The sequence below is a fragment of the Rana temporaria genome, chromosome 13, assembly GCF_905171775.1.
Source record: "Rana temporaria chromosome 13, aRanTem1.1, whole genome shotgun sequence".
Lineage (NCBI taxonomy): Eukaryota > Metazoa > Chordata > Amphibia > Anura > Ranidae > Rana > Rana temporaria.
This window is the reverse complement of record NC_053501.1, coordinates 8,804,425-8,827,875: the sequence shown is the minus strand read 5'-3', so window position 1 is coordinate 8,827,875 and position 23,451 is coordinate 8,804,425. Positions and strand designations below refer to the sequence as shown.

The window sequence follows — 23,451 nt, the reverse complement described above, 5'->3', positions numbered from 1 at the left end:
TAAACGTTTTAAAGCAAAAGTGCTGCCAGGCAGAAGGCATCAAAAAGTGCCATTGACTATCTTTCCTTATTATTGAGAAAACACTCTTTTGTAATCCCCTCTGAGCCTGAACTCACTAAAGGCTCAACTTTGTTAAACTGACGACTAAGCTCTACCTAAACCCCTTCCACTGAAAACATCTAATTTGGCAGACAGAGGGGGCTTAAGGCTACAGGCAAATAGCCATTAGCAAACAGTGTTTCCAGACAGCGGGGAAAGAAAATTAGGGGGGACATCATCCTCTATGTAGATCTTTATATCACTAGAGGGATCACCAACAGGCAGAAGGAGGTCCAAATTCCTCTATATAGATCTTTATATCACTAGAGGGATCACCAGCAGGAGGAAGGAGGTCCTGATTCCTCTATATAGATCTTTATATCACTAGAGGGATCACCAGCAGGAGGAAGGAGGTCCTGATTCCTCTATATAGATCTTTATATCACTAGAGGGATCACCAGCTAGAAGGAGGAAGGAGATCCTGATTCCTCTATTTAGATCTTTATATCACTAGAGGGGTCACCAGCACGAGGAAGGAGGTCCTGATTCCTCTATATAGATCTTTATATCGCTAGAGGGATCACCAGCAGGAAGAAGGAGGTCCTGATTCCTCTATATAGATCTTTATATCACTAGAGGGATCACCAGCAGGAAGAAGGAGGTCCTGATTCTTCTATATATATCTTTATATCACTAGAGGGCTCACCAGCAGGAGGAAGGAGGTCCCGATTCTTCTATATAGATCTTTATATCACTAGAGGGATCACCAGCAGGAGGAAGAAGGATTTTCAGGTTCCTCTACATAGATCTTTATATCGCTAGAGGGATCACCAGCAGGAGGAAGGAGGTCCTGATTCTTCTATATAGATCTTTATATCACTAGAGGGCTCACCAGCAGGAGGAAGGAGGTCCCGATTCTTCTATATAGATCTTTATATCACTAGAGGGATCACCAGCAGGAGGAAGGAGGTCCCGATTCTCCTATATAGATCTTTATATCACTAGAGGGATCTCCAGCAGGCATAAGGAGATCCGGATTCCTCTATATAGATCTTTATATCACTAGAGGGATCACCAGCAGGAGAAGGATGTCCCGATTCCTCTATATAGATCTTTATATCACTAGAGGGATCACCAATAGGAGAAAGGAGGTCTCGATTCCTCTATATAGATCTTTATATCACTAGAGGGATCACCAATAGGAGAAAGGAGGTCTCGATTCCTCTATATAGATCTTTATATCACTAGAGGGATCACCAGCAGGAGGAAGGAGGTCCTGATTCTTCTATATAGATCTTTATATCACTAGAGGGGTCACCAGCAGGAGGAAGGAGGTCCCGATTCTTCTATATAGATCTTTATATCACTAGAGGGATCTCCAGCAGGCATAAGGAGATCCTGATTCCTCTATATAGATCTTTATATCATTAGAGGGATCACCAGCAGGAGGAAGGAGGTCCCGATTCCTCTATATAGAACTTTATATCACTAGAGGGATCACCAGCAGGAGGAAGGAGGTCCTGATTCCTCTATATAGATCTTTATATCACTAGAGGGATCACCAGCAGGAGAAAGGAGGTCCCGATTCCTCTATATAGATCTTCAGCAGGAGAAAAGAGGTCCCGATTCCTCTATATAGATCTTTATATCACTAGAGGGATCACCAGCAGGAGGAAGGAGGTCCCGATTCTTCTATATAGATTTTTATATCACTAGAGGGATCACCAGCAGGCATAAGGAGATCCCGATTCCTCTATATAGATCTTTAAATCACTAGAGGGATCACCAGCAGCAGAAGGAGGTCCTGATTCCTCTATATAGATCTTCAGCAGGCAGAAGGGGGTCCCGATTCCTCTCTATAGATCTTTATATCACAAGAGGGGTCACTAACAGAGAGAAGGAGGTTCCGATTCCTCTCTATTGATCTTCAAACCACTAGAGGGGACACAAGCAGGAAACATGAGGTCCCGATTCCCTCAATATAGATCTTCAGTTATCACTAAACAGATCACCAGCAGAAGGAAGGAGATCCTGATTCTACTATATAGATTTTTAGTATATTGACAAGACAGAACGAGTCTAGAGACAGGCAACTAAAATGGAGAAAGGTCTGAGGGATAACACATATGAGGAAAGATTGCTGAAACCCAATATGTAAAACCTTGAGATGAGAAGCAAAACCTTTAAATGCTTGAAGGGTGTGAGGAACATTCAGGAATGCAGTATTTTTTATATGAAGTTGACATCAAGGAAGCAGAGACATGACCTCCAACTAGCAGAAGGAAGATCAAGAGCAACATAATAATTTACTGAAAGAGTAATGAAGGCTTAGAAGAGACATCCAACAGATGTAATGAGTCAATCAACAGTAAGTGACTTTAAATAATCTTAGGGCTATCCTCTGACACAAAATGTTAAAAGGAGAAACGACGGACCACCGTTTGTGCTGCCAGTCTCCTATGGTTATGTGATAGAAATGCCATTTTTTTTTCTCTTTTACATTTTTTATTATAGGGTTGGCGCAGTTACTATTTCTTTTCACAGTCTCCGATGGTTCCAGGTTACATAGAAATGAAAAAAAAAAAAAAAAAAAAGTAATAGAGAAACAGGGATGGTGGAGCCCTGGATTCCAAGCTGATGGAGAGCTCTGATCAGATGGAACCGGAAAGTGGAGAGAACTCCCCCTTACGGGACTTTAATGGCCCAAATAACAATATATCAGAGTAGATTTATAAAAAGTTTAACAAAATCTCTCTCTTTCACTCTCTACAAGTTCTTTCATTACTTCTATTCCGTACAGCCTACATCTCTAACTGGAACCCAACCCTCAAAACCCTCAACTGCCTCTATTTTGCACTATGGAGCCAAACACTCCAGTAAGGAAAGTGAGTGCTCTTTGGCCCCTCAGATAAGAGAAAATTGCTTTTTATTAAGGTACTTACATACTACAAAGAAACCTGAATTATTAAAAATAGCCGGGCAAAGGTGACATTCTCTCTCTGCTGCTGTCATAAGAGTACAGCCTCCTATGAACAATATATATCCTTCTTTATCTCACACAGTATAGCCGCAGGCCAGAGAGGAAGATGCAGAATAATTCAGACCGGGCGGCTAACATACAGAATCCATAATATATTCACATTCTGATTCACTCTGAGGCAGTGGTTCTCAACCTTGCTAGTGCTGTGACCCCTTGATAAAATTTCACAAGTTATGGGAACCCCTAACAGTAAAATGATTTTCGTACCATGGGTTGTCAGCACCCAAGGCAAGTAATTTGTGCCCCTAACCCACAGACATTTAACGCTCCCTAAGTCCCTTCCTCTTGTATAGTATTGAACCACCTTATGGTACATTTTAGGATGTACCACTCTTTGTTCTCCTTTCTTTCCCCTTTTACCTCTCTATCCTACATTTTAGTTTTTTCCCCATCCCTCTCTCTAGCCATCTTTCTTGTTCCTTGTTCTCTTATTCTTTCTCTCCTTTTCTTTGTTCATCCCCCTCTTTTTCTCTCCCATGTATTCTCTATTTTTACTCCTTAGTGGGGGGTTGGGATGAGTGGCAGTGCTGGCGGGGAGTTGGGATGAGTGGCAGTGCTGGGGGGATGGGATCAGTGGCAGTGCTGGGGGGAGTTCTGATCAGTCAACTTAGGTGCTCTTGATGAAGGTCATCTGCTGATCTAAGAACTGTAAAGAGGACTTTTGATGGCAACTATAATCACAGGTAGGGTTACTCTCTGTGTCTCCGGCTTTGTGGTATCTCGTAGCAGTGACACCTATGCCGAAATCAGGAGATAGGGTCTCCTCCAGCCCCTCCCACTTCACATTCCTCACCAGTCAGCTGACTTCTAGTCTCTGCCAAACTGAATGGGCGGCTGCAAAGTGGCTGAGTGGGCGGGCGCGGGCTCCAGGGACAGCCCTGCTGGGCGGCCGCAAAAAGACTGGGAGAGCGGTGCGGGCTTCAGGAACAGCCCAGGATTCGGTGACCCCTGGCAAATCATCATTCGACCCCCAAAGGGGGGCCCGACCCCCAGGTTGAGAACCACTGCTCTATGGGCTTGTTTTCATTTGCTTGAACTTTAACAGACATTAAAAGCGCCAACCGCTTCAACATGCTTTTTTTATGCTTTTTTTAAGCTTTAATCAAGATTGGCAAATGTCCTGTGTGTGTTGATTTTCTATTTGTTTCAAAGGGGCCCAGCAGATCCCCAGCTCATTAGTTCCCTTGTCCAGCAGATCCCCAGCTCATTATTTCCCTTGTCCAGCAGATTCCCAGCTCATTAGTTCCCTTGTCCAGCAGATCCCCAGCTCATTAGTTCCCTTGTCCAGCAGATCCCCAGCTCATTAGTTCCCTTGTCCAGCAGATCCCCAGCTCATTAGTTCCCTTGTCCAGCAGATCGCCAGCTCATTAGTTCCCTTGTCCAGCCGATCCCCAGCTCATTAGTTCCCTTGTTCAGCAGATCCCCAGCTCATTAGTTTCCCTGTCCAGCAGATCCCCTGCTCATTAGTTCCCTTGTCCAGCAGATTCCCAGCTCATTAGTACCCCTGTCCAGCAGATTCCCAGCTCATTAGTACCCCTGTCCAGCAGATTCCCAGCTCATTAGTTCCCTTGTCCAGCAGATTCCCAGCTCATTAGTTCCCTTGTCCAGCAGATTCCCAGCTCATTAGTTCCCTTGTCCAGCAGATTCCCAGCTCATTAGTTCCCCTGTCCAGAAGATTCCCAGCTCATTAGAAACTCTGTTCAGCAAATCCCCAGCTCATTAGTTCCCCTGTCCAGCAGATTCCCAGCTCATTAGTTCCCTTGTCCAGCAGATTCCCAGCTGATTAGTTCCCCTGTCCAGCAGATTCCCAGCTCATTAGTACCCCTGTCCAGCAGATTCCCAGCTCATTAGTTCCCTTGTCCAGCAGATTCCCAGCTCATTAGTTCCCTTGTCCAGCAGATTCCCAGCTCATTAGTTCCCTTGTCCAGCAGATTCCCAGCTCATTAGTTCCCCTGTCCAGAAGATTCCCAGCTCATTAGAAACTCTGTTCAGCAAATCCCCAGCTCATTAGTTCCCCTGTCCAGCAGATTCCCAGCTCATTAGTACCCCTGTCCAGCAGATCCCCAGCTCATTAGTTCCCTTGTCCAGCAGATTCCCAGCTGATTAGTTCCCTTGTCCACCAGATTCCCAGCTCATTAGTTCCCTTGTCCAGCAGATTCCCAGCTCATTAGTACCCCTGTCCAGCAGATTCCCAGCTCATTAGAAACTCTGTCCAGTAGTAACTCCCAGGTTTGCTGATCCCCCAATCAGTAGTAACGCACTGCACTGCTGATCCCCCTGATCAGTAGTAACTCCCATCTCTGCTGATCCCCCCGATCAGTAGTAACTCCCATCTCTGCTGATCCCCCCGATCACTAGTAACTCCCATCTCAGCTGATCCCCCCGATCAATAGTAACTCCCAGGAGGAGAGGAAGTGCAAAGAGGAAAGGAAAAACGGGAAAGGGGAGAAAGAAAGAGGGGACAAACGTATCTAATAGAAAGAGGGAGGCTGGGAGGAGGAGAGGAATGGGGAGACAAGGAAGAAAAGAACAGGAGAGGAAAGGGAGAAGAGAAGGAAGTGAGAGATGGTGAGGGAAAAAGAGAGGAAAGGAGAAGCAAGGAGGAGAGAGAAATGGAGAGGAAAGGAGAAGCAGGGAGGAGAGAGAAGAGGAGAGAAAAGGAGAAAAGATGAAGGGAGAAGTGAGGAAGAGAGGGGAGAACCAAGAAAAGGAGGACAGGGAGAGAGAAGAGAGGTAGTGAAAGGGATGGGAGGGGAAAAGGAGAGGAGAAAAAAGGAAGGGAGCAGAGATGAGAGGTTGAAAGGGGAGAAGAAAGGCGAGGCATGGAAGGAAAAGTAGAGGAAGAGAGAAAGGCAGAGGCAGAGAAGAACGAGGCAAGGAAAAAAGGGACAGGGAGGAAAATATTAAGGGAAAAAGAGAGGTTAGAAGAAGAGGAGAGGAAGGGTGAGGTAGGGAGGGATGGGGAGAGAAGAAAGGAGGGGAGGGAAAAGGAAAGGAAGGGGGAGCTGATGAAAAGGAAGAGAGAGGCATCTAGGAAAAAGGAGAGGAAGGGAGAGGAAATAAAAGAAGAGAAAGTGAGAGACAGAGAGGAAAAAGGCGGGGAGAGGAAGGCAGAGGAAGAGAGGGGAAGGGAGAAAAAGGGAGAGGAAGGGAGAAAACGGGAGAGGAAGGGAGAGAAAGCGAGGGAGAGGAAGGGAGAGAAAGAGAGAGAGAGGAAGAGAGAGAAAGAGAGAGAAAGAGAGAGAAAGAGAGAGGAAGAGAGAGGAAGAGAGAGGAAGAGAGAGGAAGAGAGAGGAAGAGAGAGGAAGAGAGAGGAAGAGAGAGGAAGAGAGAGGAAGAGAGAGAGGAAGAGAGAGAGGAAGGGAAAGAGGAAGGGAGAGAGGAAGAGAGAGAGGAAGGGAGAGGAAGGGAGAAAAGGGGAGAGGAAGAGAGAGGAAGAGAGAGGAAGAGAGAGGGAGAGGAAGGGAGAGGAAGAGAGGGAAAGGGAGAGGAAGAGATGGGAAGGGAGAGGAAGGGAGAGGAAGGGAGAGGAAGGGAGAGGAAGAGAGAGAGGAAGAGAGAGAGGAAGGGAAAGAGGAAGGGAGAGAGGAAGAGAGAGAGGAAGGGAGAGGAAGGGAGAAAAGGGGAGAGGAAGAGAGGAAGAGAGAGGAAGAGAGAGGAAGAGAGAGGGAGAGGAAGGGAGAGGAAGAGAGGGAAAGGGAGAGGAAGAGATGGGAAGGGAGAGGAAGGGAGAGGAAGGGAGAGGAAGGGAGAGGAAGAGAGAGAGAGGAAGAGAGAGGAAGAGAGAGGAAGAGAGAGGAAGGGAGAGGAAGGGAGAGGAAGGGAGAGGAAGGGAGAGAAAGAGAGAGAAAGAGAGAGGGGAGAGTAGTAAAGAAAGGAAGAATAGTATACTTGAATGAATGTTATCAATATGGGGAAAAAACACCAGTCAGTTCAAATCTCACAAAATAACTTTGTCAAATAACTTTTCACACACATATTCAAAAAAATAATACTCTTAGGACTTGACAAATATGACAATGCAGCCTCTTTTCTTCTCCAGTAAGCAGAAAATGATGGTAATCGAATCTTCATCTATCTGGAGGAAACCTTAAAATGTGATGCATTGTGTGACAGAGGAACACAAAGCTGGAAAATAATGAGAACGCTGCCAATTTCCTCCAGACTCAGAAAATTGGTGCTCGGCATAATGCGCTTTCATAACGCCGTGGCTTCGACAGAATCTATTGCGTGTCACCAGACAGAGAGGTCTGAAAGACCCCAAACTGAGAGGAAGAGTTGTTTGTGCCAAAGTAGCTGCATGATTAAAATGAGATGGAAATCACATGTACAGGCACACGGCAGAGTTCAGACTAGGTTGCCTTTAAACCCTACCCTTGGAGAGGGGCCCTAAAAGGTCTGTTAAAGGGTCCTTAAAAAAAAAAACCATAAAACTTAAAAATGATATTCTATGGCAGGGGTATTGAATTAAAATACACAGCATGTTTCCCTGATGACTAAGATCTTTACATCACAGTCCCAGTCACATTGTCCTCAGTCCCCCTTCACATCACAGCCCCCCACCCCCTTTTATGTCCCAGGTCCCTCTTCAAATCGCAGCCCCCCTTTACATCACAGTTCCCCCCCATGTCACAGCCCCCCTTTACATCACAGTTCCCCCCATGTCACAGCCCCCCCTTTACATCATAGTTCCCCCCCATGTCACAGCCCCCCCCCTTTACATCACAGTCCCAGTCACATTGTCCTCATTCCCATCACAGTTTCTCCCCCTTTATGTCACATTTCACCCCACATCACAGGCCCCTCCTTTTATGTCACAGCCCCCCCTTTACATCACAGTTCCCCCCATGTCAGAGTCCCCCTTTACATCACAGCGCCCCCCCTGTTACATCATAGTTCCCCCCCATGTCACATCCACTCCCTTACTGTCACAGTTCCCCCTTCATGTCAGTGTCCTCCACTCCCTTAGCTCCCCCTCATGTCAGTGTCCAGGGCTGGACTGGGACAAAAATTTGGCCCTGGACTTCATCCAGACCGGCCCACTTTAATTCAATAAAATGCTGACCCCCCCCCCCCCCCCCGAAAAATCACGCCCACCAAAAGGACCCTACATCCATTATTGTATATCATGAGAGGGTGAGAGAGAGGGGAAGGAGAGAGAGAGGGAGGGTTGAGGGAAAGAGGGTGAGAGAGGGGGGTGAGTGTAAGAAAAAGAGAGTGAGTGTAAAAGAGAGGGGGTGAGTGTAAGACCCCTTTTTACACTGAGGCGTTTTTTAGGCACTTTTGGGCTAAAAATAGCGCCTGTAAAGCGACTGAAAAACGCTTCCGCTGCAGTCCCAGTGTGAAAGCCTGAGTGCTTTCACACTGGGGTGCTGCCAGGGCATTAGAAAAAGTCCTCCAAGCAGCATCTCTGTTTTAAAAAACGGCCCACTGAGCCATCGGCCCACCGGGAAACTCCCTGTAGTCCCTATGGCCAGTCCATCCCTGTCAGTGTCCCCCACCCCGTTAGCCTCCCCCCTCATAGCAGTGCCCTGACACCCCCCCCCCCACACACACACATATTTTATAGCAATATTCTCACCACCCCCCCTTTATAGCAACTTGTTAGGAAGCCCCCATTTTAACAGTATCCACAACCCACCTTTATAACAGTTCCCCCCCCCCCCCCCTCAATAGCAGTGTCCTCAGCCCCCTCTTCGCCCCCCCCCCCCATTCCCAGCAGCGGTTTCAGTCCTACCTTATACAAGGCAGGTCTGGGTGGAGAGGGGAGCTGACCAGCTTTTCCTCTTACCAAGCTGGTGATTGGTGGCTAGGACCACCCAGGGTCCAAGCCACCAATCACCTGCTTGGGGCTCCTGCACTCTGTCCAGACCGGCCTTGTGCTCGGTCCTGCTGCGAGGATGATGGTGCAACAGCTGTGGGGAAGCAAGCAGGAGAGGGATCTACAAATGCGGCCAGGACAGGGAGGAAGAGAGACCCGGCTCCTAAATGGTGCAACAATGGCAGTCCGGAAGTAGCTGTCACTTGGTCCGGATAGGGACAGCGGTTCTATGGCATGACTATATTACAGACATCACCTACCTTTCCCCATATAGCGTTCTGGAGGTAGATCATAAGGCACTGGAAATGTTCCTTTAGAGCCTTCGTTATTGGCGAAGACATTGACCTTAACCTGGAATGTTCCATTGTCGAAGCCCTGCAGAGAAACAAAGAGTGTTTAAGAAACTTCCCCCCCTACACATGAAATAGGATGCTCATTGTCCATTCACAGCCTGGGAGCGGGTCCAGGACAGCCTGGACTCAGAAGAAGTGGATTAAAGACGATGACGGTCATTCAACTCATGAAGATTGAAGTTACCTTGCGGGTGAAAAGAAGAAGGGCCGCCATCCGGAATTATGGGGCCCCTTACACAGCATCAGGCATGGGCCCCCTGGAGCAGAGAAGCGGGGGGGGGGGGTGTGCTGCCGCCTGAAATTGAGAAGCGGGGGGGCTGCCACGAATTGAGAAGCGGGGGGGCCCCTTTACAAAAAAAAAAAGAAATAAAGAAAAATATATATAAAAAAAGGGGGGTCCATCCAGGGGACCTCTGGACCCTTTAATAAAAATATAAAATATCTATATATATATATATTTTTACAAAGGAGGGTTACCATCTGGGGCCCTCTGGGCCATTGTATATATATATATATATATATATATATATATATATATATATATTATATATATATATATATACATATACACACACACACACATTTAAGGAAATTACAAAAAAAGGGAAGTTGCCATCCGGGACCTCTGGTGGGCCCGTTAATAATAATAATAATAATAATAATAATAAAAAAAGAAACCTCTGGGCCCTTTAATAAAAAATAAATAAAAACAATTATATACATTATATATATATATATAAAATAAAGATTTATAAAAAAAAAAAAAAAAAAAAGGGCGGGAGTTTCCATCCAGGGCCCTGGGGACCTCTGGGCCCTTTAATAAAAAACTAAATAAAAATATATTAAAAAAATATTTTTTTTAATAAAAAAAATAAAAAAAAGGAGGGTTGCCATCCGGGCCCCTTACAGGTGTACTGCCTGTACCCCCCTGATGGCGGCCCTGAAAAGAAGTACTGAGGAGGACCTATAGTGTACTGCTCTTTTTTTTTTTTAAATGCTTTTTTTTTATCTTTTACTTTTAAAAGTAAAGAACAGATTTGGGGTCTTTTTGACCCCAGATCTTGTCATACAGAGGACCTGTCATCCTTATTTCTATTACAATGGAGGCTTACATAAAATTGATTTGAAACAATAAAATAAATTAAAGGGACAGTGTAAAAATAAAAATAAATTAATGTAAGGTATCTCCCCGAACGTTGAAGCGAGAGCAATAATTCTAGCGCTAGACCTCCTCTGTAACTCTAAACAGGTAACCTATGAAGGCGTTTAAAATGACGCTTATAGAGATTTTTAAGTACAGTACTTTGTCACCATTCCACGAGCTGTGCGCAATTTAAAGCGCGACGTGTTAGGTATCTATTTACTCAGCGTAACATCATCTTTCATATTTTACAAAAAAATTGGGTTATATATTTAATATTTATTTTTTATTAATTAAAGTGTCTTTTTCCCCCCAAAGAAATTGCGTTTTAAAAACCGCTGCGCAAAGACCATGTGACATAAAAAGTTACAACGGTCGCAATTTTTATTCCCTAGGGCAGTGATGGCGAACCTTGGCACCCCAGATGTTTTGGAACTACATTTCCCATGATGCCCAACTACACTGCAGAGTGCATGATCATCATGGGAAATGTAGTTCCAAAACATCTGGGGTGCCAAGGTTCTCCATCACTGCCCTTTATATATATTTTTATGGATATTTATTATAGCAAAAAGTAAAAAATATTGCATTCTTTTCAAAATTGTCGCTCTATTTTTGTTTATAGCGCAAAAAATAAAAACCGCAGAGGTGATCAAATACCACCAAAAGAAAGCTCTATTTGTGGGGAAAAAAGGAAGCCAATTTTGTTTGGGAGCCACGTCGCACGACTGCGCAATTGTCAGTTTAAAGTGACGCAGTGCCGAATCGCAAAAACTGGCCGGGTCCTTTAGCTGCCTAAAGGTCCGGGTCTTAAGTGGTTAATAACAGTATTCTATTTTTTTCCATCCCAGAGCAGAAGGTCGCTGGCCACATCAGAGGGCTCCGCGGGCCACAAGTGGTTGGTCACCCCTGCTCTTGGGTGTACGCCATAATGTCGCAGTCACGGAAAAAAAAAATCGCTGATCGGCGCCATTAGTAGTAAAACATTTTTTTTTAATAAAAATGCAATAAAACTATCCCCTATTTTGTAAACGCTATAAATTTTGCGCAAACCAACCGATAAACGCTTATTGCGATTTTTTTTACCAAAAATATGTAGAAGAATACGTATCGGCCTAAACTGAGTAAAAAAAATGTTTTATATATTTTTGAGGGATATTTATTATAGTAAAAAGTAAAAAATATTGAATTTTTTTCAAAATTGTTGCTCTATTTTTGTTTATAGCGCAAAAAATAAAAACCGCAGATGTGATCAAATACCACCAAAAGAAAAGCTCTATTTGTGGGAAAAAAAGGACGCCAATTTTGTTTGGGAGCCACGTCGCACGACCGCGGCAATTGTCAGTTAAAGCGACGCAGTGCCGAATCGCAAAAACTGGCCGGGTCCTTTAGCTGCCTAACGGTCCGGGTCTTAAGGTGGTTAATAACAGTATTCTATTCTTTTCCATCCCAGAGCAGGAGGTCGCGGGCCACATCAGAGGGCTCCGCGGGCCACAAGTGGTTGGGCACCCCTGCTCTTGGGTGTCCGCCATAATGTCGCAGTCACGAAAAAAATCGCTGATCGGCGCCATTAGTAGTAAAACATTTTTTTTTTATAAAAATGCAATAAAACTATCCCCTATTTTGTAAACGCTATAAATTTGTCGCAAACCAACCGATTAAACGCTTATTGCGATTTTTTTTTACCAAAAATATGTAGAAGAATACGTATCGGCCTACGTCAGAGGGCTCCGCGGGCCACAAGTGGTTGGGCACCCCTGCTTCTTGGGTGTCTGCTTTCAGAAAATATATAATATGTGTGGGTTTTGTGTAATCGTCATGCCTAAAAGTATTTTTTAAACATGTGTGGCAAAGAAAAAATGAAAAATAAAGAAAAAACCCTGCAAAAACAGCTCTGGCAGCGAAAAGGAGTTAAAAAGCAAAGAGGCAAGCAAGGTAACCAATCAGAAACCAGCGTTCTAAGAGCTGTCACCAGACTGAACCCTGATTGTTATGTGCTTTATTATCTCGTCATTTCCTCATTTAATAAACCTTTATATGTTTATTCTGAAACTCATTATGGACTCTTCCCTGCCACAGAACAGATGTCTGAACATAAAAAACTGTTTTAATTAAGCATTCAAAGCCGAAGAATCCTCAATGGTGAGGAGGGAATATCAAAATGTATTATCTGGAGATGACATGTTGTTTCAATCGGCGCCGCAACCGAGTAAATATGAAATCTTGCATATTCATAGAATTGGGTAGAGTGCGGATCTTCTGTAGACGGGTCTCCTGAGCATTATTCTCCGTATTCTGGTGACTGGACATCAGAGGACGCACTTTACTTCCCACAACGCATTTCAAAGAACGATCCAAGACCTTTTGTTCACTTATATATTCTTCCAAAACCACCAAAAGTATTATTATTTTAACCACTTAAGACCCGGCAGCTAAAGGACCCGGACAGGTTTTTCGATTCGGCACTGCGTCGCTTTAACTGACAATTGCGCGGTCGTTGCGACGCGGCTCGCAAACCAAATTGGCGTCCTTTTTTCCCCACAAATAGAGCTTTCTTTTGAGCTTTGATCACCTCTGCGGTTTTTATTTTTTGCGCTATAAACAAAAATAGAGCGACAATTTTGAAAAAAAATGCTATATTTTTTACTTTTTGCTATAATAAATATCCCCCAAAAATATATATCAAAAACATTTTTTTCCCCTCAGTTTAGGCAGATACGTATTCTTCTACCTATTTTTGGTAAAAAAAAAAAAATCGCAATAAGTGTTTATTGATTGGTTTGCGCAAAAGTTATAGCGTCTACAAAATAGGGGATAGTTTTAGAATTTGTATTATTTTTTTTACTAGTAATGGCGGCGATCAGCGATTTTTATTGTGACTGCGACATTATGGCGGACACATCGGACACTGATTTGGGACCATTGTCATTTTTACAGCGGTCAGTGCTATAAAAATGCACTGATTACTGTACAAAATGACACTGGCAGTGAAGGGGTTAACCCAGGGGTCTCCAAACTATGACCCTCCAGTTATTCAGGAACTACAATTCCCATCATGCCTAGTAATGTCTGTGAATTTCTCATGGGATGTGTAGTCCTGCAACAGCTGGAGGGTCATAGTTTGAAGATCCCTGGGTCAACCTGTAGGGAGCGCTGAAGGGGTTAAGTGACCCTATGGAGTGATTCTAACTGTTAGGGGGCGTGGCTTGCCGTGACACGTCACTGATCGCTGTTCCCGATGACAGGGAACAGGCGATCAGTGACATGTCAGGGGAAGGACGGGGGAGATGTTGTGTTTACACTCATGACATGTCCGACGGACAGGCTTCCAGCGGACATGTTTCTTAGCATGCTAAGAAACATTTGTCTGCTGGAAACCTGTCCGATCCGCCGGAAAATTGTCCGGTCGGCCGTACACATGACCGAACATGTCCGCGGAAACTGGTCCGCCGGACCAGTTTCAGCGGACATGTTCGGTCGTGTGTACGAGGCCTAAACAATAAACAAAATACAGGAAGAGGACACAGAGAGGGCTTCTGTTGGAGAGTCTGTCAGATGTTTGGCGCCCCCACCTCTGCAGGCGCCTGGGTGCAATGCAGGTGTTCATAGGCTTTTGGCCACATACAGTATAGCTACTTAGACAAGCTGGAAAGTAAAAGATTAGTCATAAAACAATAATAAGAGAGAAAAATATACAACATCAAAGCAGCAACTGAGCTCAGAGAAGAGAGAAATCCATTGTTTCACCCTTAGGAAGCATCCAGTTATTCAGACTTGGAAAGATCTAATATATTCCTACTGAACTCTGCTTGCCATAAGATTTGCTGGGAGTACAATGAGGACGCCGGCGTTGAATGTAAAGTGGAAACTTCTCTCCTTCATCCAGTGTATGGAAGTGACAATGACACATCCCTGCGGGGAGTGGAGGATGCAACGCTCCAATGTATAACGAAATGAAATCACCTCTCAATATCTACTATGGGCGGGTTTCCTGCATTTCTGGCAATCCTCACTCAAACTGAAAACTAAGTACAGCCCTGTGTTCCCAGGCACCTAGCCCCCTCCCCCCCCGCAAACCAAAATACACTATATTACCAAAAGTATTGGGCCGCCTGCCTTTACAGACACATGAACTTTAACCACTTAAGACCCGGACCTTTATGCAGGTAAAAGGACCTGGCCAGTTTTTGCGATTCGGCACTGCGTCGCTTTAACTGACAATTGCGCGGTCGTGCGACGTGGCACCCAAGCAAAATTGGCGTCCTTTTTTCCCCACAAATAGAGTTTTCTTTTGGTGGTATTTGATCACCTCTGCGGTTTTTATTTTTTGCGCTATAAACAAAAATAGAGCGACAATTTTGAAAAAAAATCAATATTCTTTACTTTTTGCTATAATAAATATCCCCAAAAAATATATAAAAAAAAACATTTTTTTCTCAGTTTAGGCCGATATGTATTCTTCTACCTATTTTTGGTAAAAATAAATAAATCGCAATAAGCGTCTATCTATGGTTTGCACAAAATTTATAGCGTTTACAAAATAAGAGAGTTTTATTGCATTTTTATTATTAATTTTTTTTTTACTACTAATGGCGGCGATCAGCGATTTTTTTCGTGACTGCGACATTATGGCGGACACATTGGACAATTTTGACACATTTTTGGGACCATTGTCATTTTCACAGCAAAAAATGCTATAAAAATGCATTGTTTACTGTGAAAATGACAATTGCAGTTTGGGAGTTAACCACAAGGGGGGCGCTGAAGGGGTTAAGTGTGACCTCATATGGGGCTCTCTAAGCCGAAACGCGTCGTTTTTTTTGCTATTTCAGCACCCTATACTGCTTTTATTCTTATTCACGTGATTTTATGTATATTTTTTTTCAAATAAAACCTGTCACGGTTTTAGTTTGATCTGCACCATCTGGAGCATTCTTTCTATTTTTATGTTCACCCATGCTTTGCCTGCCTAATTGAGGCCCCCCACAAGACCTGCATTGGAAGTCGCACCTGCTAGGTTACCGGTACCGGAGGTATTCGTCTGACTGGATTGATACAGCCATCACTGTCCAGAGTGACCATCTCTGCAGAGATCCAGGTCTGTTGAGACCATCACGCCTTTCCTAGACCATCACGCCTTTCCCCCGGGGCCCGGATGGCAGCCCCCTTTTTTTTTTTAGGGGATCCGGAGGTTCCCAGGGGCCCGGAAGGCCCACAGATGGCAACCCCCCATTTTTTTATTTATTTTTTATAAAAAAATATATATATTTTTAAATATATTTCTATTTAATTTTTTATTAAAAGGGACAATTTAATTTTTTGGAGGTCCCCAGGGCCCCGGAAGGCAACCGCCCCTTTTTTTTATTTATTTTTTATAAAAAAAATATATATATTTTTTTATAAATGTTTATTTAAAAAAAAAAAAAAATTTTTTATTAAAGGGCCCATAGGTTTCTTTTTTTTTTTTTATTAAAGGGCCCCAGATTGCAACCCCCCTTTTAAAAAAATTATATATATATATTTATTTATTTTATTTTTATTAAAGGGCCCCCCGCTTCTCAAATCGCGGCAGCCCCCCCCTCTTCTCAATTTCAGGCGGCAGCACCCCCCCCCCCCCCCCGGTTCTCTGCTCCCGGAGGGCCCATGCCTGAAGCTGTGTAAGGGGCCCCATAATTCCTGATGGCGGCCCCGTTAGTGGGTCTTATATATTCGCGATTCTCTACAGAACAGTTGCCCTGTAGCAGTAAATCTGCTATAGGGTCGGTCAGCAAGCGGTTAATCATTTTCGAAAGTCAAAATTCAATTCGGTTTTTACGTAACTGAACAAAAGTGTTGTTTTTTTTGTAAAAAATATATTTCCTTTCTGCTTTGAGCGCCGTCACCATTGTGCCGTCCGTCCGTCTGCTCCATGCGGGGGTCAGGGTAACCTGTGACCGCTCTCCTTGTTTTTCGATCTGCCTGCAGCCAGAATGACCTGGAATCACGCAGAGCATCTGTTTTTTTCCAAGAGTAAGATAACAGGTAGACTGTCCCCGGGAAATTGTCCCCCTGCGGCTCGCCGCGCTCACAGCAGAACATTCAACAACCCCATTATCTAGGAGGGGGGGGACCTACTGATAGTGCGCAGTATTCACGCAGCGCTGCCAGGAAATACCGCTTAATGCAGTATTAAGGTAAACAGAGTGCCATTTACTTAGCAGGTGTCTGTTAACTGCCCCCGCGTACACAAGCCGAGCGTGCGATACTTCTGTAAGTACCAGCGCTCCGGAGACATATAATGAGGCCGGGATTTCTAAACACGGTTATAGTTAATGGCGCTTAATGATACCTGGAAACTTTTAACCCGCCGCGACCTCCCCGGCTTGAATTGTAAACCTGAAATTAAATGTAATGTCGTACATGAGCACTGCGCAGTAAGTTATATCATGGATTAGATACAAAGATATAGAGCAAGGAAGGATAGAGATACAGGGCCAGATCCACAAAGATCTGCCTATCTTTAGGCAGGCGTAGCGTATCTAAGATACACTACGCCGCCGTAACTTAGAGCGTAGTTTCCGTATCCTGAAAGAATTTGCGCCATAAGTTACGGCGGCGTAGTGTAACTGTGTCGAAATAAGGGCGCGCAATTCAAATGGATAAGATGTGGGCGTGTTTTATGTTGATTCTACTTGACCCCACGTAAATTACATTTTTTTGGAACGGCGCATGCGCGGTCCGTGGGGGTATCCCAGTGCGCATGCTCGAAATCACGTCGCAAATAGACAATGCTTTCGACGTGAACGTAATTTACGCAAAGCCCTATTCGCGAACGTTTTACGCAAACGACGGAAAATTCGACGCTGTCCCGACGTCCATACTTAACATTGCGTACGCCCCATAGACCCAGGCGTAACGTTACGCCGAAAAAAGCCTTACGTAAACGACGTAAAAAAATGCGCCGCGCGCACTGACTCTGTCCATTTGGAGCAGTAAGGAGCTGAATTTACCGGCTCCTACCCCGCTCTCCATCCTGACAGTTCCAGGGGGTGGAGGAGGAGCACCGAAGGGGAGAGAAACATGGCGGAATACACGGAGGAATACATGGCGGGAATACACGGCGGGAATACACAGAGGAATACACTATATAGCAGTGATCGGTGCTTGTAACTTCCCCACGCACTGATCACCTCTGACAGTACAAGTATCGGGTGAAGCATCGGGAGCATTTGCCCGAGTACAAGTACTCGGGCACATGCTTGGTATCGGTCCCGATACAGATACTAGGATCGGTGTTGGGACAACCCTAGTCGAAATGTGTTGGAGCATTATATATAGGGCAGAACCAATGTACCATTGAAGTACATCTGCCTATACTGCAAATATTGTCATGTTTGATGGCTCACATGTAAACCAGAGCTCAGATTTTAACACTTTGTGATTTATTTATATTTTTTAAATAAAAAGATTATTCATACAATTTTAATTTGTCTAATATATTATTTGCTGCAAAAAAAAACCCTGGGGGAATTTTCCTACTGTTCATCATTCAATTAGGGTGTGCAGCCTCTCCAATCATGTGCTTTTCTCTATTTCTTAGACATAGAGGAGCATGCGTGTTTCAGGGCTGTCATTATCATCTCTTATTTACTACAAAGGTCTCCAAACTACGGCCTGTAGGCCACATCCGGCCCGCTACAAGATTTTATCCTGTTTTCAGCTAGGGTCAGTGGAGTATACCGAGACTCAGTGCGCAGACTGGCGATAAAGATCAATTGGTCTCCACTTTTGATGGGGATGCTGATATAAGGGGGGGGGGGGGGGGGGCACTGATAGGGACTCTGATGTAAGGGGGTGGAGCTCTGATATGATGGGGGGACTCTGATGTGAAAGGGGGCAATGTTTTGATGTGAAGGGGCATGCTCTGTGAAGGGGAATTCTGATATGAAAGGGGGGTTCTGATGTGAAGGGGTACTTCTGATGTGAAGGGGAAGGTTCTAATGTGAAGGACTGAGGGGGGGGGGGGGTGAGAGGTGAAGGGGGGGGCTTAAATTTGAAAACGGGACTTCTGATGTGAAAAGGGGGCTTTGATGTGAAGGTGAAAGGGTTCTGATGTGAAGGGGAACTTCTGATGTGAAGACGGGGCTCTGATGTGAAGAGGGGAGGTTCTAATGTGAAGGGGAGGTGAGAGGTAAAGGGGTGGGCTTAGATGTTAAGGGGGACTTCTGATGTGAAGAGGAGACTTTGATTTAAAGGGGGGGGGTGGGGCTCTGATGAGAAGGGGGCCCTGATGTGAAGGGAGACTTCTGATGTGAGGGGGGACTCTGATTTAAAGGGGTGCTCTAATGTGAAGGGGGCTCTGATGGGTAGGGGGGACTTCTGATTTGAAGAGGGACTTCTGATATGAAGGGGACTCTGATGAGTAGGGGGGACTTCTGATTTGAAGAGGGACTTCTGATGTGAAGGGGTGCTCTGATGAAAAGGAGGGGCTTTGATTAGAAGGGGGAACTCTGATGTGAAGGGGGACTTCAGATGTAAAGAGGGGTTTCTTATGTGAAGGGAGGGCTCTGATAAGAAGGGGGACTTCTCATATGAAGAGGGGACTCTGATATGTGATATGAAGGGCGGGGGGGGGCTCTGATGTGAAGGGGGACTTCTCACATGAAAGGGGGGTCAGTGATGTAAATGGGGGCCTTCTAAAGTGAAAGAGGGGCTCTGATTTGAAAGAGGGGGGCTTTGATGTGAAGAGGGAATTCCTATGTGAAAAGGGTGGGAGTTCTGATGTGAAAAGGGGGGACTTCTGATGTGAGGGGGGTGGCTCTGATGAGAAGAGGGGGCTTTGATGTAAAGGGGGGGCTCTGATGAGAAGGGGGACTTCTGATGTAAAGAGGGCTCTGATGAGAAGGGGGAGGCTCTGATGAGAAGAGGGGCTCTGATGCAAAAGGGGGACTTTTGATGTGAAGAGGATGTGATTTCTGATATGAAGGGGTGGGCTCTGATGTGAAGGGGGACTTCTCATATGAAGGAGTGGGCTCTGACGTCTGATAGATTTTTTTTTTCCCAGTTCATATTCGTAAAATATACAGTGTGCCCATTGACTAAGAAGATTGAGGACTCCTACTGTACTAAATAAAGTGGCTTTTTAGTAATTTTACAAGTCTACCTGAATACCTTCCAGACATGTCACATGATAAACAGCAACAGTATTCGTTTTTGACAATATATATATATATATCAAATTTTGCATCGTTTACGTCTTTGCGTAAGTCGTTCGCGAATATTGGCTTTGCGTAAATTACATTCACGTCGAAAGCATTGACTATTTGCGACGTGATTAGGAGCATGCGCACTGGGATACGTTCACGGACGGCGCATGCGCCTGTTCGTTAGAGACGTCATTTACGTGGGGTCATGTTTTATTTACATAAAACACGCCCACCTCTTCAAAATTTGAATTTGGTGCGCTTACGCCGGCAGATTTACGCTACGCCGCCGTAACTTAGGGCGCAGGTTCTTTGTGAATCCAGCCCCTGCCTCACTAAGTTACGGCGGCGTATCTGAGATACGCTACGCCCGCACAAAGTTACGGCGGGCTATCTGAATCTAGCCCATTGTTTTCTCTACAGAACGTCAAGTTTGGCAGAAAAATAAATAAAATAAAATAGAATGTTACTAATGAGAAAACAAACTTACGAAGGCAGATGGCAGGAAAAGGACTCCCAGCTCATAGGAGCGGATAAACAGCTGGGCACCGCTCTTCTCCAGGGAGCCCCACGCTGCTTTCGACAGATTTGCACTAAAAGAAAAATAATCATAAAATAAATAGAATGATAAAACAAATAGAAATCGACATTCATAGAGAACTTTTACAAGAAACATATCAGTGTTCAGCTCAAAGCAGATCATTCCTTTCACTGTAAGGAGCATTTAAAGGGGGGCCTGTTGTCTTGTCCTGCATTGGGAACGCACAGAGTCATTTTAGAGGTCCATTTATTAACCGCTTAAGACCCGGACCATTCTGCAGGTTAAGGATCGTGCCCCTTTTTGCGATTCGGCACTGCGTCGATTTAACTGACAATTGCGCGGTCGTGCGACGTGGCTCCCAAACAAAATTTACGTCCTTTTTTTCCCACACATAGAGATTTCTTTTGGTGGTATTTGATCACCTCTGCGGTTTTATTTTTTTGCGCTATGAACAAAAATATGCAATAAAATGTACTATCATTTTATATGTATGTCATTTCTTACCAAGTACCGAGATAGTCCATTCATCTTTTCGGGGGGAGGGAATGTTAGAGGATCAGCATTAGCCACTGTCCCTTGTCCCCACCCTTTTCGTCTGTATATCAACCTGGATGGTGGTACGCTTTTAAGATTAGCTATTCTGTTTTATCTGAGGCCATACTCAACATTTTCGCGTGTACCCCATGTTGGTGTCATTGGGGGGAATGGTCCCCCATCATTGGTGTTATTGGGCCCTATTGTTGGTGTCATTGAGAGGAATGGTCCCCTATCTTTGGTGTTATTAGGCCCCATTGTTGGTGTCATTGAGAGGAATTGTGCCCCATATTTGGTGTCATTCGGTGCAATTGTGGGCCCAACATACAGGGAGCACCATCGGGCATTCTGGAGCACCCAGGCCAATCCTGACATTTCTCTCTTACATGTAAAAATCATCATTTATTTGCTAGAAAATTACATAGAACCCCCAAACATTATATATGCTTTTCTAGCAAAGACCCTAGAGAATACAATGGCGGTAAAAAAAAAGTTTTGTGCTTAAAAAAAAAAAAAAACACAAAACAGTAAAGTTAGCCCAATGTTTTTGCATAATATGAAAGATGAAGTTACGCCGAGTAAACAGATACCCAAAATGTCACCCTTCAAAACTGCACACGCTCGTGGAATGGCCCAAACTTCGCTACTTAAAAATCCCCATAGGCGACGCTTTAAATATTTTTACTGGTTACATTTTTTTTTAGTTACAGAGAAGGTCTAAGGCCAAAATTATTGCTCTCGCTCTAAAGTTCGCAGAGATACCTCACATGTGTGGTTTGAACACCGTTTTCATGTGTGGGCGGGTCTTAAGTGTGCGTTCGCTTCTGCATGCGAGCACACAGGGGAAAAAAAAAAAATAGTATTGTTTACTTTACTTTGTTTATTTTAGTTTGACACTTTTTTCCCCAAAAATAAATTTTTGATCACTTTTATTCCTATTATAAGGAATGTCAACATCCCTTGTAATAGGAATATAGCATGACAGGACCTCTTTACAGTGAGATGTGGGGTCAATAAGACTCAACATCTCACCTCTAGGCTGGGAAGCCTGAAATAAAATAAAAAAATTATCCTGGCTTCAATCGTAGCGCTATTGCGGAGTATTGGCAGGGTATTGCGGAGTATTGCGGAGTATTGGCAGGGTATTGCGGAGTATTGGCAGGGTATTGCGGAGTATTGGCAGGGTATTGCGGAGTATTGGCAGGGTATTGCGGTGTCCCATTCTTGGTGTCATTGGGAGGAATTGGGCCCCATTGTTGGTGTCATTGGCAAGAACTGTACCCCTTTGTTGGTGTCAGTGAATGAAATAGTGCCCCAAGGGCCAGATAAAATCAAGCAAAGGGCCGCATCTGGCCCCCGGACCACAGTTTGGAGACCACGGATTTAGACGACTAAAATGTTTTAGTGAACAAAATTAACACTGGTGCACAGTCTATTTTTCCTTTAGTAAATCAAATTTTGTTAGATCAACATAATGAAAGAATGAATAAATCGATGTCTTCCGCCATATACAGCCCCCATAAGAATCCTGCTCGGCAGGCCCAGCGATGCTCACAAGACCCATCTGCAAGGTAAACAACTGAACAGACCAACATGTACATCGCATGCATGTTCCAGCTCCTGAGCTCAAATTATACAGCAATATATAGGGGGGCATGGAGAGAACTTCCGCTCAGTGTTTCAATTAAGCCTTGTTTTTTCCCTTAATGGCAGCTATTTAAAGCCCACATCATCTTGGTTTCTGCACTAATTGCCGAGTTCTGCAAATCGATTGTAAGTGCTATTAATGACATAGGAGGTCTATTAGATCCAGGTCTATTTCTATGAAACAAACACTCTAGGTTTCCTCTGAAAGGTCAGCCATTGTCAAGGTACAGATGTTTAATGCGCCCAATAACACCCCCCCCCCCCCCCATATTGGGAGTCTGGCAAGTCTGCTGTGAACCCCATTGAGTGTCAGGCACAAAGATCTGAATGGAGCAGCTTGAACCCCAACACCAAGCAAAAGAGGTGTAAAAAAGTCAACCGAGATGCCATGGTGGTAAAATACATTAACCACTTAACCCCCGGACCATATTGTTGGTCAAAGACCAGAGCACTTCTTGCGATTCGGCACTGCGTCGCTTTAACTGACAATGGCGCGGTCGTGCGACGTGGCTCCCAAACAAAATTGGCCTCCTTTTTTCCCCACAAATAGAGCTTTCTTTTGGTAGTATTTGATCACCTCTGCGGTTTTTATTTTTTGCGCTTTAAACAAAAATAGAGCGTCAATTTTGAAAAAAAAATGCTATATTTTTTACTTTTTGCTATAACATATATAAAAAATGTTTTTCCTCAGTTTAGGCCGATACGTATTCTTCTACTTATTTTTGGTAAAAAAAAATCGCATTAAGCGTTTATCGATTGGTTTGCGCAAAATTTATAGCGTTTACAAAATAGGAGATAGTTTTATTATTTTATTTTTTTTACTACTAATGGCGGCGATCAGCGTTTTTTTTCGTGACTGCGACATTATGGCGGACACTTCGGGCAATTTTGACACATTTTTGGGACCATTGTAATTTTCACAGCAAAAAATGCATTTAAATTGCATTCTTTATTGTGAAAATGACAGTTGCAGTTTGGGAGTTAACCACAGGGGGCGCTGTAGGAGTTAGGGTTCACCTACTGCGTGTTTACAACTGTAGGGGGGTGTGGCTGTAGGTGTGACGTCATCGATCGAGTCTCCCTATAAAAGGGATCACTCGATCGATGCAGCCGCCACAGTGAAGCACGGGGAAGCCGTGTTTACATACGACTC

General features: G+C 44.4%; 1 protein-coding gene across 1 annotated transcript in view; it reads right to left on the bottom strand.

The window, feature by feature from the left end:
* TDP1 (tyrosyl-DNA phosphodiesterase 1) overlaps positions 1–23,451 on the bottom strand; it is an 86,760-nt gene that overhangs the window by 8,636 nt on the left and 54,673 nt on the right. Inside the window, exons 14-15 of the mRNA XM_040333478.1 lie at positions 20,067–20,169; positions 9,161–9,275 (exon numbers count right to left, since the gene is read on the bottom strand). Of these exons, the coding sequence (XP_040189412.1) occupies positions 9,161–9,275; positions 20,067–20,169 (218 nt within the window). The remainder of the gene's footprint in view (positions 1–9,160; positions 9,276–20,066; positions 20,170–23,451) is intronic.